Source organism: Lepus europaeus, chromosome 7, assembly GCF_033115175.1.
Source record: "Lepus europaeus isolate LE1 chromosome 7, mLepTim1.pri, whole genome shotgun sequence".
NCBI classification, from domain to species: domain Eukaryota; kingdom Metazoa; phylum Chordata; class Mammalia; order Lagomorpha; family Leporidae; genus Lepus; species Lepus europaeus.
This window is the reverse complement of record NC_084833.1, coordinates 57,199,026-57,216,054: the sequence shown is the minus strand read 5'-3', so window position 1 is coordinate 57,216,054 and position 17,029 is coordinate 57,199,026. Positions and strand designations below refer to the sequence as shown.

The window sequence follows — 17,029 nt, the reverse complement described above, 5'->3', positions numbered from 1 at the left end:
GCCTGGAAGAGGGACAACCAGGACAGAATCCGGCGCCCCAGCCAGGACTAGAACCTGGTGTGCCGGCGCCGCAAGGCGGAGGATTAGCCTGTTGAGCCATGGCGCCAGCCTATATTATTTTTACAATAATATTTTAGTATATCAATTTTACTCATATACATTATATTTTTTACTCTGTTAATTACCACAAATCAAGGAAAACATTTTTCTTTTTAGGTTTGAATTATTTCATTAATTATTTCCAGTTGCATCCATTTCTGTTGCAAAAGACAAGATTTCATTCTTTTTGTGGTTAAGTAGTATTCTACACTATGCATATACCACATGTTCTTTAACTTGTCATCGGTTGATGGACATCTTGTTTGATTCCCTCTCTTAGCTTTTTTAAATTGAGCTGCAATAAACATAAGGGTATAGATAACTCTTTCATATGCTGATTTTATTTCATTTGGGTAAATTCTCAGAGTGGGATGGGTGGGTACTATGGTAAACCTATTTTCATATTTCTGAGGAATCGCCATTCAGTCTTCCACAATGGCTGTACTAGTTTACATTCCCACCAACAGTGGATTAGGGTACCTTATCCCCACATCCTAAGCAGCATTTATTGATTGTTTTTTGACTTCTGTATAAGAGTCATTCTAACTGGGGTGAGGTGAATCCTCATGGTGGTGTTAATTTGCATTTGATGGCTAGTAATACTGACCGTTTTCTCAAGTGTCTGTTGGCCATTTGAATTTCTTTCTTGAAAAGTGCCTCTTGAAACAAACACTCTTAACTAGAGTGTTTGTTTCCTTGTTGTTGACTTTCTTGAGCTCTTTATAGATTCTGGATATTAATCCTTTATCAGTTGTATAGTTTGCAAATAATTTTTCCAATTCTGTTGGTTGCCTCTTCACTTTGTTGAGTGGTTCTTTTGCAGTGCAAAAGCTTCTCAGCTTGATGTAATCACATTTGTCAAATAGAACTTTGATTTCCTGTGCTTCTAGGGTCTTTTTCAGGAAGTCTTTGCATATGTCAATATCTTGCAGAGTCTTCCCAGTGTTCTCTAGTAATTTGATGGTATCAGGTCATAGATTTAGGTCTTTGATCCATTTTGAGTGGATTTTTGTGTAAAGTTTAAGGTAGGGGTCTTGCTAAATAATTCTGCATGTGGAGATCCAGTTTTCCCAGCTCTGTTTTCTGTTGAAGAGACTATCTTTGCTCCAGGAATTTATTTTAGCTCCTTTGTCAAAGATAAGTTGGGGGCCGGCTCTGTGGCATAGCAGGTAAAGCCACCACCTGCAGTCCTAGCATCCCATATGCATACTGGTTTGAGACCCGGCTGCTCCACTTCTGATGTAGCCTCTGCTATAGCCTGGTAAAGCAGTAGAAGATGGCCCAAGTCCTTGGCCCATGCCCCTGTGTGGGAGACCCAGAAGAAGCTCCTAGCTCCTGCTTCGAAAGGGCACAGGCTATTTCAGCCAATTGGGGAGTGAACCATCAAATAGAAGACCTCTGTGTGTGTGTGTGTGTGTGTCTCTCTCTCTCTCTCTCTCTCTCTCTATCTATCTCTATCTCTATCTCTATCTTTGTGTCTCCTTCTCTCTCTGTGTAACTCTGATTTTCAAATAAATAAATAAATAAATAAATCTTTAAAAAAAAGATAAGTTGGTTGTAGATGCATGGATTGATTTCTATAGTTTCTATCATGTTCTATTGTTCCACACATCAATTTTTTGCCTGTAACAGGCTGTTTTGATTATAACTGCCCTGTAGTATGTCTTGAAATCTGATATTATGATGCCTCTTTGTTTTTGTTGCATAAAATGGCTTTAGCTATTTGGGGTCTCTTTTGTTTTCATATGAATTTTAGCCACTATTTTTGAGATTTGAGAAGATTGCTATTGGTATTTTGATTGGGATTGCCCAAGATAAGCAAAATATGAAGAAATTAATTACCATCAGACTGCCCTTAAAAAGATGCTTACGGGAGTCTTACAGACAGAAACACAGAAAGCTAACAGCCATCATGAAAATATGAACACAAGTATGAAAACAACAATTAAAAACCAAAGGATATTAAAAATAAAAATAAATTTTTAAAAATCATAGGACTAAGTCATTATTTCTCAATAATAACTTTGCATGTAAATAGAATAAATTTCCCTATTAAATGGCATAGACTGGGAATCAAAGGGATACAAAATGGAAAGGAGGAAGTCAAATTATCCCTGTTTGCAGATGACATGATTCTATACATAGGGGAACCAAAAGACTTCACTAATAGACTATTGGAACTCATAAGAGAGTTTGGTAAAGTTGCAGGATATAAAACCAAAACACATATAACAGTAGTTTTTGTATACCCAGACAATGGCTGAAAAAGAACTTGTAAGATAAATCTCATTTACAACATCTATAAAAAATTTAAATATCTTGGAATAAATTTAACCAAGGAGGTGAAAGATATCTACAATGAAAATTATAAAACAATACAGAAAGAAATGAAAGAAGACACAAAAAAGGGAAAAATCTTCCATGTTTGTGGATTGGAACAATTAATATCTTAAATATTAATATCTTAAAAGCAATTTACAAATTCCATGGAAGTTTTTATTTTTCTTCATTTATGATAGATAAGTTAGCTGGGTAAAATGTTCTTGGTTGACAGCTGTTTTCTTTCAGAACATGGAATGTTCTTTTCCTCCTAACCTATAAGGTTTCTGTTGAAAAAGCTGATGTTAGTATAATGAGGGGTCCATTAGAAGTGACTTAAACTCCTTTCTCCGGGAGATTTTAGAAATCTGTCTTTGCATTGTACTATTTTTTGTTAAGATTTATTTATTTATTTGAGAGGCAGAGTTACAGACAGAGGGAAAGATAGAAAGAAGTCTTCCATCCACTTGTTCACTCCCCAGATGGCCACAATGGGCCATCCAAAGCCAAGGGCTAAGAGCTTCCTCTGGGTTTCCCAAGGGGGTACAGGAGCCCAAGCACTTGGGCCATCCTCCATTGCCTTCTTGGGTCATTAGCAAGGAGCTGTATCAGAAGTAGAGCAGACAGGTCTCCTACCAGCACCCATAGGAGATGCTGGTGCCATAGGCAGAAGCCTAACCTATTATGCCATAGCACTGGCCACTTTGCATTGTACTTCTTTTTTTATTTATTTTATTTTATTTATTTTATTTTATTTATTTGAGAGGTAGAGCTACAGACAGTGAGAGGGAGAGACAGAGAGAAAGGTCTTCCTTCCATTGGTTCACTCCCTAGATGGCCACAATGGCCAGAGTTGCGCCGATCTGAAGCCAGGAGCCTGGTGCTTATTCCTGGTCTCCCATGTGGGTGCAGGGGCCCAAGCATGTGAGCCATCTTCTACTGCTTTCCCAGGCCACAGCAGAGAGCTGAATTGGAAGAGGAGCAGCCAGGAAGAACCGGTGCCCATATGGGATGCCAATGCTGCAGGCAGAGGGTTAACCTACTGTGCCATGGTGCCAGCCCTGCATTGTACTTCTGAGAGGTTGGCTATAATGTGTTCTAATGATTATATTTTCTGGTCATATCTATTTTAAGTCCCATGGGCTTCCTGCACTTGGATGTCCTATCTTTGTCCAGATAGGGAAAGTTTTCAGCTATTATTTCATTGAATAGGTTTTCTATGTCTTTACTCCTTTCTTATTCCTCATAATATCCCAAAATTCAAATTTTTCTTCATGTAATAGTGCCCAAAAGGTCTTGGTAAATGTCTTCATTCTTTTTGTTTTTGTTTTGTTTTGGCTTGGCTTTTTTGACTGACTAGGGTATTTCAAAAGGCCTGTCTTCATATTAAGTTATTATTTCTTCTTTTTCTTAAGATTTATTTATTTATTCTGAAGTCAGAATTACAGACAGAGAGGGAGTTCCTGAGAGAAGGAGGGAGGGAGGGGGAGAAGGAGAAAGAGAGAGAGAGAGAGAGAGAGAGAGAGGAGAGATCTTCTATCCACTGATTCACTTCCCAGATGTCCACAACAGCCTGGGCACGCCAGGCCAAAACCAGGAGCTGGAGGTTTCATTCTCCCACATGGGTTCAGGGTCCAAAGCACTTTAGTCATCTTTCACTGCTTTCCCAGGCACATTAGCAGGGAACTGGTTTGGAAGTGGAGCAGCTGGACTTTAACCAGTGTCCATGTGAGATGTCAGCCTCTCGGGCTGTGGCTTTACCCACTATGCTACAACACAATCCCCCAGTTACTCTTTCTTCTGCTTGATCTAGTCTGTTGTTGAGTATTTCAACTCTATTTTTCATTAGTGTTATCAGGTTCTTCATTTCTGACATTTCTGTTCAGTTCTTTTTCAAGATCTGAATTGAATTCTTGTATTTTTTTTTTCCTGATTTAATTCCGCCATCTGTATTCTTTGGTAACCCTGTGAGTATACTTATAATCATTCTTTTTACTTCTTTATCAGGCATTTCCTCAATCTCCTTTTCATTGAAGACCATAAGGAAAAGATTCTTTTTTAAGATTTATTTTGTGGGGCCAGTACAGTGGCTTTCAGGTAAAGCTGCCACCTGCAGTGCCAGCATCCCATATGTGTGCTGGTTTGAAACCCAGCTGCTCCACTTCTGATCCAACTTCCTGGGAAAGCAATGGAAGATGTCCCAAGTCCTTGGGCCCTGCACCCACAGGGGAGACCTGAAAGAAGCTCCTGGCTTCAGATCAGTACAGCTCTGGCCATTGCTGCCATCTGGGAAGTGAACTAGTGGGTGATACTTCTCTCTCTCTCTCTCTCTCTCTCTCTCTCTCTCTCTCTCTCTTTCTATCTCTCTGCCTCTGCCTCTCTCTACATCTGCCTTTCAAATAAATCTTTAAAAAATATTCATTTTGTTTATTTGAAAGTCAAAGTTAGAGGGAGACACGCACACAGACACAGAGAGAGCGAGAGAGGGAGAGGGAGAGGGATGGAAGGGGGGAGGGAGGGAGGGAGAGAGAGAGAGAGAGAAAGCTTCCATCTACAGGTTCACTTCACAGAGGGCCGTAATGGCCAGGGCTGGGCCAGACCCTAACTGGGAACCAGGAGCTTCATCTGGATCTCCCATGTGGGTGGCAGTGACCCAAACAGTGGGACCATCTTCTACTGCTTTTCCCAGGTCATTAGCATGGAGCTGGTCAGAAGTGGAACAGCCAGGAAAGGAACCGGTGCACAATGTAATGCTGGCATCTTAGGGGACATCTTTACTTGCTACACCACAACATCAGCCCCTAAATAGTCTTGTTTTACTTTGGAGGTGTCGTGTTGTCTTGCTTTCTCAAGCAGTTTTTCATCCTGTGTTATTTGAACGTCAGTAGTGAATCAGTTGTCTCTATCACCTTTATAGAGTGATATTCTTGATAAAAGACTTTCCTGAAGAAACACTTCAGATTTTGGTTTGGTAGACACATACTCCTTTAGTGATTGTACAAGGCAGGAGCCAGAGCTGCAGGAGTGGCACTGGCACTGAGAGAAGGCTAGGCTGCTGCTATGAGCAGGTAGAGTGTATGGATCCCTAGCTATCCTCCGCCTTGCAGTGCTGGCACACCGGGTTCTAGTCCCGGTCGGGGCACCGGATTCTGTCCTGGTTGCCCCTCTTCCAGGCCAGCTCTCTGCTGTGGCTAGGGAGTGCAGTGGAGGATGGCCCAAGTGCTCGGGCCCTGCACCCCATGGGAGACCAGGATAAGCACCTGGCTCCTGCCTTCGAATCAGCGCAGTGTGCCGGCCGCGGCGGCCATTAGGGGGTAAACCAACAGCAAAGGAAGACCTTTCTCTCTGTCTCTCTCTCTCTCTCACTGTCCACTCTGCCTGTCAAAAAAAAAGTTAAAAAAAAAAAGAAGCTAAAATTAATTTGTGATGTTGCTACTGCCTACTAATACTGTTAATTTTATTTTCTTTATTATGTAGTCACATTGGCATGCTAGCTCTGATCTAAAACCAGAGCTGGCTTATCCTACTGTAGTCATAGTAAATATACTTTCTGGCTCATTAGAATACTCATTCCTTTTGATCTGGAAGTTGTTTACCTGAATCTAGTATTTGAGTTTGGATTATTTGGCTCGAAGTAAGTGGTTTAGTCACTCAGGCAATGAGGCAGCATGAGTTCAGTCAGTTTTAGAGACCACATTGAGTCTGAGGATTAATCCGGGGATTCTGTCTCCTGTGTTTGGGCTGAGATGAGGTGCAGAATTGAAGACAAAGCTCTTGAGGACAATAAGTGAAATAGCATCTTCTGCTCACCCTTGCTTCCCCAGCTACTCAAGCTGATACGTCTGCAATTCATAGCATATCCCCCAGATAATGGAAACTTTAGAGTAACAGGGAACATCATTAATTCTCAACCTTTTTATGTACTCATATCTCAGCACCTTTAGGGGATCAGTCCCAGTATCACTGCAGATACCAAAATCCACAGATGCAGGAGTCCCTTACATTAAGTGGTATGGTATGACCTCTGCACATCCCATCCTCTCATGTACTGTAAATCATCTCTAAGCTACTTATAATACCTAATACAATGTAAATACTAAATAAATAGTTGTTTTACTATATTGTTTAGAAAATACAGTTAAGAGAAAAGTCTATGTATGTTCAGAACAGATGCAATTTTTCCTCAAATATTTTTTTTAAGATTTATTTTATTTATTTGAAGAGTTACAGAGAGAGGTAGAGACCCTTCCATCTACTGGCTCACTCCCCAGGTGGCCGCAACGGCCGGAGCTGTGCCGATCAGAAGCCAGGAACCAGGAGCTTCTTCCGGGTCTCCCACATGGGTGCAGGGGCCCAAGGACCTAGGCCATCTTCTACTGCTTTCCTAGGCCATAGCAGAGAGCTGGATCAGAAGAGAAGCAGCCAGGACTAGAACTGGTGCCCATATGGGATGCCAGCGCTTCAGGCCAGGGATTTAACCCACTGCGCCACAGCACTGGCCCCTTCTTAAATATTTTTAATACATGTTTGAATTCACAGATGCTGAAGCTCTGAATTTGGAGGGATAATTGAAATAGTAATTACAAATATTATGAAATATACCTTTGCCTCACCCCTGAGGCCAGAAACTATATGGATCTATATGGAAATTTAAGAAACCTGGTATCTTAAAATTTCTAAAATCTCTCTTTACTGCTTGGTGGATGGCTGTTGAATACCATCTGAATCTGTAGCTCACCTCACCATTAAGACTCTCTGGCCAGATTTCAATCAGAATCAACAGCAAGCTTGAAATTCATCTCTTAAATCAATTACATTCTCAGAAAATCTGTGCATATTGACCAAATGAGATGTCAGACTCTAGGAATGGTGGAGGTCCAGGTTTCAAGCAAATACCATGTAACTTGCAAATAGTGAAACTGGACGCCAATGAATGAGGCTAAAGAAGGCATTTTTAGTCTCCATAAAAAATAACTCCTGATAAAAAAGATTCAGAATATTTTGTTTAATGTTTTATTTAAAATATTCAGAATGTTTTATTGCAAAATTCTTCAGCCTCAAACCAAATGCAACAGCACATCAGCTCTTCCAGAACAAATACAATAACACAGAGCAAGCACTAACTCTCAGTTCCATGAAAGAGACATCGAGTCCATGGGTTCCTGATTGTGGCAGAACAAAGGATCAATTCAGGAGGAAAATTTCACTATAATAAATATATATGCACTCAGTGCCAGGGCACCTGACTATTTAAAACAAATGCTAATGGATGTAAAGGGAGACATAGACTCCAATACAATGCTGAGGACTTCAACACCCCACTTTCATGAATAGACAGATCCACTAGACAGAAAATCAACAAAGAAACAGCAGAGCTAATCTATACTATGGACTAAATGGACCTAACTGATATCTACAGAACTTTTCATCCCAAAGTTGCAGAATACACATTCTCTTTTTCTTGTTGTTTAAGATTTATTTATTTTATTTGAAAGGCAGAGTTAGAGAGGGAGAGACAGAGATCTTCCGTTTACTGGTTCACTCCCCAAATGGCTGCAGCTGGACCAGTCAGGAGCCAGGGGCTTCTTTCAGGTCTCCCACATGGGTTCAGGGGCCCAAGGACGTGGGTCATCTTCCACTGCTTTCAAAGGAAATTAGCAGGGAGCTGGATTGGGAGTGGAGCAGCAGTAACTTGAACCAGAACACATATGGAATGCCAGCACCGCAGACAGAGGCTTAACCTACTACACCACAGCACCAACCCCTACACATTCTTTATCAGCACATGGAACTTTCTCTAGGATAGATCATATGCTAGGCCATAAAGCAAGTCTCAGCAAATTAAAAAAATAAAATAGAAATCATATCCTGCATCTTTGCTGACCATAATGGAATGAAGTTTGAAATTAACAACTCAAGAATCTCAAGAATGTATGCAAACTCATGGAGACTGTACAACATGTTCCTGAATGAACAATGGGTCATAGAAGAAATCAAAAGAGAAGTAAAAAAGTTCCTGGAAATGAATGAAGTTGACAGTACAACATATCAAAAGTTATGGAATACAGCAAAAGCAGTGTTAAGAGGAAAGTTTATAGCAATTGCTGCTATAAACTACATGAAGAAATTGTAAAGGCGCTAAATGCATCTCAAGGACCTAGAAAAGCAACAACAAACCAAACCTAAAATTAGTAGGAGAAAAGAATTAATTAAAATTAGAGAAGAAGTAAGCAAAATTGAAACCAAAAAAAATACAAAAGATCAGTGAGGGGCCGGCACTGTGGCACAGCGGGTTAACCACCTGGCCTGCAGAGCCGGCATCCTATATGGGTGCCAGTTCAAGACCCGGCAGCTCCACTTCCAATTCAGCTCTCTGCTATGGCCTGGGAAATCAGTAGAAGATGGCCCAAGTCCTTGGGCCCCTGACCCACGTGGGATACCCGGGAGAACTCCTGGCTCCTGGCTTTGGATTGGCACAACTCCAGCCATTACAGCCATCTGGGGAGTGGACCATCGGATGGAAGACCTCTCTCCCTCTCTGCCTCTCCTCTCTCTCTCTCTCTCTCTCTCTCTCTCTCTCTCTGTAGCTCTGACTTTCAAATAAATAAATAAATATTTTTTAAAAAAAAGATCAGTGAAATGAAGAGCAAGTTTTTTGAAAAAAAATAAAGAAAACTAATACAACATTGGCCCAATCAAAAAAAAAAAAGAGAGAGAGAGAGAGAAGACCATAATCAATAAAATTAAACATGAAAAGGGAAATGTAACAACAGATACCATAGAAATAAAAAAAATTCGGGGTCGGCATCATGGCTTACTTGGTTAATCCTCTGCCTGTGATGCCAGCATCCCATATGGGTGCAGGATTATTTCCCGGTTGCTCCTCTTCCACTCTAGCTCTCTGCTGTGGTCGGGGGGGGGGGGGGGGGCAGGGTGGGCAGTGGAGGATGACCCAAGTGCTTGGGCTCCTGCACCTGCATGGGAGACGAGGAAAAAGCACCTGGCTCCTGGCTTCAGATCAGTGCAGCGCCGGCCATAGCGACCATTTGGGGAGTGAACCAACGGAAGGAAGACCTTTCTCTCTGTTTCTCTCTCTCTTTCTCTCTCTCTCTCTCTCTCTCTCTCTCACTGTCTATAACTCTACCTATCAAATAAATTTTTTAAAAAAGAAATAAAAAGATTCATCAGTAATTACTACAAAGAGCTGTATGCAAACAAATTGGAAAAATTGTCTTTGCTTTGAATGCTGAGGTAGGGGGTCCTATTGTTTGCATTTGAAGGGCTGTGCTAAGTCATTGCAGTGACCTAGTGGACCAAGTTCTAATTCTTTTCCCCTAGTGGCCAAGACTAAATGCCTTGAGAAACTGACCCTGTTCATACCAGGAGGCCCTGATTGCCCCAGTTTTCCTGGAGAGGCAGAGAAAAGGAAGGAGGGCTATGAGACGATTAGAATATTTACCATCTGCCTGGTTTTATGATTTTATTCCTTAATTTGATTCTTTGGGAAAGACACAACAGTAGGAGAAATGAAGACTATTGTTCTCATATAGAATCTGTGATAAATATCCTAGTAAAGACCACCTTTTCTTTGCAAGCAAAAATGTCCTGTATGTCCATTCTAGTCATGAAATTTTTGCATAATTTTACCTAATCCCCCCAAAAAAAACATTCACTGGACCTAACCCTAAACTGCAGCTTTAAGGCCTCCTTAGCAAGTCAGAACAGCCGAACCCAGCATCCTACACAAGGTTGTGGACTTAGGAGTCATCCTGAGAAGAGGCACCAAAGCATCACAACCTGAGTCATCGTTAGTTACTAGGATGACTCAGAGATTCTAATTCCCAAGAGTGATTGAAATCAAATGTAAAATATGTTACCGAAACTATGTATAAACTGTTCCCTTGGTACCCAGAAAACTCTGTAGTAACAAGAGGTAAGAGGCTCATTACACTTTAGCTTTATAAATACAGCTTTGTGTGGAACACAGAAACCAAGCCTTCCAGTCAGAAATGAAGAAGTCTGTTTCTTGGGTTGGAAATGCAGTAGGTGGATTCTTCCAGGGCATTGGGAATTCCAACTGACTGTCCAGTAGGTCCTTGGTAAGTTGTGTTTGCTTCTAAGGCTGTCAGCAAAAACAGAAAACAACCAAGAAAAGAGTAAAGAATTTCAGTTCTGGGGCCATGAGAAGGACAGGGCCTTGGGAAAGATGTGCTCTGTCAGGGATGGAATTGGGAAGAATCAACTGACTTTTACTTGGAAAGACTAGGAGTTTTTGTTGGTACATTATTCTCTGCAGAAACCATAGTAGCAGCTTCCCTAGAAACAGATTCTTAGCGTTCATCAGGCTCTCATAGTAGTTCACTGTGCCCCTCTCTTCTGCTATTAAAGAAAGCTAGAGTCTGCACGCTGGCTTTACAGGCTCTTCCGAAAGTTACTAAACCTTTCCAGAGCTCAGCTTGAGGTAGGAAATGTTATTGCCTAATGGAGGTGAGATGTCTTCATCAAGTCTAGAAATGAATCCAAGAATATGGTTTTTTTAAATTTTAGATGGCACAAAATTCTGAAGAAGCATTTTATAAGCAAAAATGTTACTGAATAATCTTCAGTGCAATGATTGACGTTCTCAAGGTTTGGTTTTGTTTTAAGCAATTAATGAAAGAGATACAAACTGAAACAAAATAGGTTACATCTTCCATAAACCATTATGTCAGAAAAGCCCATATTTAAAAGGCCTTGTTACTATTTCCTAACATGAGCTAGCCTGGACAGCATAGGTCACCATTTCTTCCATGCTGATGCCTCATCCCATCCCTTAAAGAAATAGTTTCCCCAAAGCTCTGTCCTTGAACCCTTGCCTTCATCTGTTTCTCCCTCCCTGAATGATCTCAGTGGTTCCCACATCTTATACTGTCATCTGTATGTTTATGACTCTCAGGTCAGTGTCACTATCTCTGACTGCACAGTGACACCTGCCATCCCTTTAAACTGAATTCAGCACTCCTCCCTCCAATTTCACTCCAAGCCTAGGCTTCCTGTTTCTACTACAGTCACTACTATCTCAATGCAGTATAATTAAGTAAATACAGTGAGATTTATTCCCTCAGCTGATTGTCTACTTTTAAGTTCATTGATGATAATTTTTGTACATATGTGTTTGTTTAAATTCTGTCAGATGTCCTTAGGAAAGAGAAAAGGTAAAATTATAAATTAAACTCCCAATTTTCATTATTATCCTTATCCTGGTCTCCTAGACTTGAATGCTCTCAAAGACTCAGTCAACCTCCAAGTGACATAGACCCTTGTCTTTGGGATATCTCTCATAACCATCTCCTTTCTTTATTCCAATCAGCTTTCCCTAGTTCAAATCTTTATTCCTCTTATGTGGAAATATCCCAGCTGGTGTCTCTGCTGGGTACTGTATACATTCACACATATTGCCAGGTTAATTCCCTGAAAGTTGAGCACTAGTCAAGTCATTCTATTGGTCAAATGTTAATGGTGCCTCCATGTTCACTACTGGACTAGTTATTAAATCTCTCTAGCATTCAAAGCTCTTCACACCTCATGCAGTCTGTCTCCCACTAATGTCTCTCATGTGCACTTACGCTTACCCAAAAACGATGCTCACAGTCCCCTGAACATGCTCTGGCCTGTTCTGACTCAACTCCTTGTTCAATTGTTCCCTCCACTTAAAACATTGGCCTTTAATCCTTTTACTAATGCCAGAAGATCTGAAGGTTTTGTTTTGTTTTAATTTATTATTGAGAGAAATAAAACAAAAAAAAATAGATCACATATACCATAAGCTATCCTTCATCTTTTGAGAGTCCTTCCATCTTCCAGTGACCATGTCAGCTCATATAAAAAACTGTCTACTTCCTACAGGATACAGACCAAACTCCTTCTACAGTAATGGGATATCAATTATCTAGTCCATGTATATATTTCTAACCACATTTCATGTCATTCACTCAGACAGAACTACATGTAGGTCCAGACAATCCCTGTCTTGGTTCCATTCTTTAAGATTATTTTTGGACTTTTACTACCAGAAGGGTGTACCCACTCACAATCCATGCTATTCACCCCTTCTACGCTATCTTCCAGGTAACAGGACCCTAAAATTCCTGCCCAAACAACTCCCAAATTGCAACCAGGGTATACAAGTGCCCCTTTCCCAAGTCACCCTTATAAAGGTGGACTACATTGCTGATGTTCTCACAAGTAGTTTTTTAGGGTAGCAAATTGTTGGCTGTTTGCTGGAGTATGAACAGAGCATGTACTTGCAGGCTGACATGTCCACATATGTGTAGCCACGTGTGAGAGCTGGAGACAGGTTCTCCTTACACTTTTGTATTCTAGCCCTAAACTATAAGGATCCCAAAAATTCTGCCTTCCAGGTCATTTTAAAAGTACAGATGTTAAGAAGGGAATATTGAACGTATTTTATTAATTTTTTATTGAATTGAAACTTGTAATATTTAGGCATAAATAGATATGCATGCAGGCCTCCATCTGTTATTCTTTCCCTGGGTCCTGCCAATGTCAAAGGCAGGCCTGCTCATAGGGTGCCTACTTTCTAACCACACTAAATACTTGCAGCTCTTTAGTGCCTGATCCTTCTCAAACTTCAGTTGTTTTGCACAGGCTATTCTCTTCTGTCTGTAATCCCGAGAGTCTCCTTGTGCTTCTAAAGCACCTTCAAGGGGGTGAAAGGTAAAAGTTGTCACCATTGTTAATATTTTTTAACCTTGTTCTAGAAGTTCTCAACAGTACAAGTAGAGAAGAGAAAGGAATGACAGATACTATATAGAAATGAGGAACATATTCACATGTCTTATAAATGTATATCGGAAAAACCCAAGAAAAGCCATTGAAAAACTGTTTTAAAATCGTAGGAAACTATGGTAAAGAATATGGTTGTAAAATTAATTTAAAAATCAGTAGCTATCCTGAAAGTAAATACTAAATGATCACGAATTTTTAAAAATATATATTTCGTCCGGCGCTGTGGCTCACTAGGCTAATCCTCCGCCTGCAGCACCAACACTCTGGGATCAAGTCCCGGTTGGGGTGCTGGTCTGTCCCAGTTGCTCCTCTTCAAGTCCAGCTCTCTGCTGTGGCCCGGGAAGGCAGTGGAAGATGGCCCAAGTGCTTGGGCCGTGCACCTGCATGAGAGACCAGGAAGAAGCACCTGGCTCCTGGCTTCGGATAGGCTCAGCGCGCCGGCCATAGTGGACATTTGGGGGGGTGATCCAAAGGAAGGAAGACCTTTCTCTCTGTCTCCTTCTCTCACTGTCTAACTCTGCCTGTAAAAATAAATAATGTGTATATATATATATATATATATATTTCATTTACAATAATGACAAAAAGGTAAAATAGCTGTGAAATATAGAAATATACAGATGTATATCTAAAATTTAAAGGAAAACACTAAAACTCTGTTTAGGAAAGCCTTTAGTAAATGAAATACTACTTTGTATAAAAGAAGGTTTGATTATAAAGATGTCACTTCTCCCAAATTAATGAATCAGTTCCATACATTAGCATCCTAAAGGCAAACAGGAGTATTTAATTTTTTGAAACTTGATAAAATAATGTTAAAGTGCATATGGAAAAATATACATGTGAAAATAGAAAGTTTGCTACCCAACGTTAAAATGAGTTATGCATCTATTGTATTTAGATGTTTGGTGTTGTTTCTAGAAGAGACTGCAAAAAAATTGACCCAATGAGCAGGTGGTTAGACTTGCTGTTAAGATGCCAGTTAAGATGTCGGTATCCGTTATCAGAATACCTGGGTTCAATACCTAGCTCTGACTCTTGACTCCATCCTTCTGCTACAGCAGACCCTGGAAAACAACGGTAATGGCTCAAATAAGTGGGTTCTTTATACCTAAGAGAGAGACTTGAATTCCTACTCCTGGCTTCAACCTGGCTATGGCCTGGCCATTGTTGGCATTTGGCGAGTAAACCAGCAGAGAAGAACTCTCTGTCTCTCACTTTCCATTTGTGCCTCTTAAATAATTAAAAAGGAAAAGAGAAAATGATTCAAACACCCAAGAATGTTTTAGTGTATGGTAAGGCTGGAGTTTTAAATCAACAGACTCAACAAGAAGTTATTTTACCAACAAGAAGTTGCATTAGAACACCTGGATAGGGGCTGGCGCCATGGCTCACTTGGTTAATTCTCCGCCTGTGGCGCTGGCATCTCATATTGGTGCCGGGTTCTAGTTCTGGTTCCAGTCCAGCTCTGTGCTGTGGCCTAGGACAGCAGTGGATGATGGCCCAAGTGCTTGGGCTCCTGCACCCGCATGGGAGACCAGGAAAAAACACCTGGCTCCTGGCTTCAGATAGGCACAGCGCCAGCCTTAGCAGCCATTTGGGGAGTGAACCAATGGAAGGAAGACCTTTCTCTCTGTCTCTCACTGTCTATAACTCTACCTGTCAAATTAAAAAAAAAAAAAAGGAACATCTGGATAGCCTTTTACAGGCTATTAAATTAAATTCCAGGGAGATCAAAAATTGCAATTTAAAAATTGAATCCAGCAAAACTCCAAATAAGGTAATTTTTAATAATTTTAAATTGAGAAATGTTTATCTAACCAAGTCACAAGGATCAGAATTTAAAAGGAAAAGATTCTATGTCAAACCACTTAAAACTTACTGCGAAGCACAAAGAAAAAAATACCATGCCAACATTATGAGCCCCAGAGCACTCTCTTATCATACTCACTCCCCCTTGTAAAATAAATGCTTTGTGAACCTTTCCTCTGGACCCCTGAGAACAAAGTGTGTTATGCCCATCTTCCAGCACACTACATGCTTTCTGGTGTCTGGTAGGGCCCAAAAGTATGCATTTGTTGCATTGAACTAAAAACACTTCCACTGTTAGCCTGGAAAATTGGACCTATGCTAGGAAACAGTTGTTCTGATAACAAAATGGAAAGAGCTCAGAATTTCTCAGTCTGAATTAGCAGAATAAAGCCCCATGACTAATGGCAGGCTTTAACTGTTGAGAAAGTAAAGCTACATTTTTGTCATTTGGCACTGTAACACAGAGGTGTGAGAAGCTCCTCTTTTTAAGTGTCTCATCATTGTGTAAGCCATGTTTCTTCTTTTTGCAAGAGTCGAAACAAAATGTCAAGAAGCAATCATACCACAGTGACAGAATTTGTCCTCATGGGATTCACGGACCGTCCTGAGCTTCAACTGCCCCTCTTTGTGGTGTTCCTGGTAATTTATCTCATAACCCTGGTGGGGAACCTTGGCATGATCCTGCTCATCAAGGCAGATTCACGGCTCCACACCCCCATGTATTATTTCCTTAGTCACCTGGCATTCATTGATCTTTGTTTCTCATCTTCCATTGGGCCAAAGATGCTGCAAAATTTACTGGTGAAGAAAAAAACCATCTCTTTTACAGGCTGTTTTGCTCAGCTGTATTTCTCCAGTGCTTTTGCTACTACTGAGTGCTTCCTCTTGGCCACAATGGCCTATGACCGCTACATGGCTATCTGCAACCCTCTGATTTACACAGCCATCATGACACAGCGGGTTTGCAAGGAACTGGTGATTGGGGTCTACACTTATGGCTTCCTAAATTCTGTTATACAAACAGTTCTGACTTTCCAGTTGTCCTTCTGTGACTCCAATGTCATCCACCACTTCTACTGTGCTGACCCCCCTCTCCTTGCCCTCTCCTGCTCTGACACCCACAACAAAGAGAAGCAGCTGTTGATTTTCTCTGCAGTGAACCTCACTGGATCCCTCCTGACAGTCCTCATCTCCTATATCTGCATCCTCCTCTCTATTATAAAAATCCAGTCTTCTGAGGGCAAGTGCAAAGCATTTTCTACATGTGCCTCCCACCTCACAGTTGTCATCATCTTCTATGGAACACTGTTTTTCATGTACCTGCGGCAACCCAAAGCAGAGAATTCATGGAAGTACAACAAAGTGGTCTCTGTATTTTATAGTCTTGTAATTCCCATGCTTAACCCTCTGATCTATAGCCTAAGGAACACAGAGGTAAAGGATACTCTGAAAAAAATGCTGGAGGGCAAACAGTCTTAGTGAGTGAGCTACCAGAATGCAGCCTTACTGCTACAGGATAACCAATCTGATGGAAATTTAGAAGACCAATTGTCCAGTCAAGAAGCAGACAGTTACTCCATTTGGGAGTTTTAATGATCAAAAGTACTTGACTGCTTGCTCGACATAGTAATGTTAGTACAGTCAGTTATCTTGGACTAACTAGATCATCATCTAACTATGATGTCCATAGCATGTCTTTCAGATGTTGAAATGAAATGATTTACTACCAATTAGATAATTAAATGAACTCTAAAATATGTTTAAAAGATCTTAAAAAGCAGCATTTTGGGTAAAACTATAAATTAATGAAGCTGAGTACAAAACCCATAACTGAAAATGTATGTTATTAGAAACATTCTCCAGGTTGAAACAGATACGGTAGCAAGTCACTTGTTAATCTTACAATGTATTTCTTTATGACACATTACTATAGATGTTGTTGAAATTTTAAGGCGGGTTCACAGAAAGCTTACTTAATCTGAATATAGGTAAAATACCATATACCTTAAAT

At 40.6% G+C, this 17,029-nt stretch overlaps 1 protein-coding gene and 1 pseudogene across 1 annotated transcript; one reads left to right on the top strand and one right to left on the bottom strand.

The window, feature by feature from the left end:
• The window catches only part of LOC133763748 (ubiquitin-conjugating enzyme E2 T-like), a 30,555-nt pseudogene extending 17,404 nt beyond the window's left edge, over nucleotides 1-13,151 (bottom strand).
• A 2,410-nt stretch (nucleotides 13,152-15,561) lies between these two features.
• LOC133764448 (olfactory receptor 5M5-like) lies at nucleotides 15,562-16,497 on the top strand. Its single transcript, XM_062198125.1, has one exon. It carries the CDS (start codon nucleotides 15,562-15,564, stop codon nucleotides 16,495-16,497), a length of 936 nt encoding a protein of 311 aa, XP_062054109.1.
• The last annotated feature ends 532 nt before the right edge of the window (nucleotides 16,498-17,029 follow it).

Coding starts and splice junctions, on each gene's coding strand:
- LOC133764448 (XM_062198125.1), top strand. CDS start 15,562: ATGTCAAGAAGCAATCATACCACAGTGACAGAATTTGTCCTCATGGGA.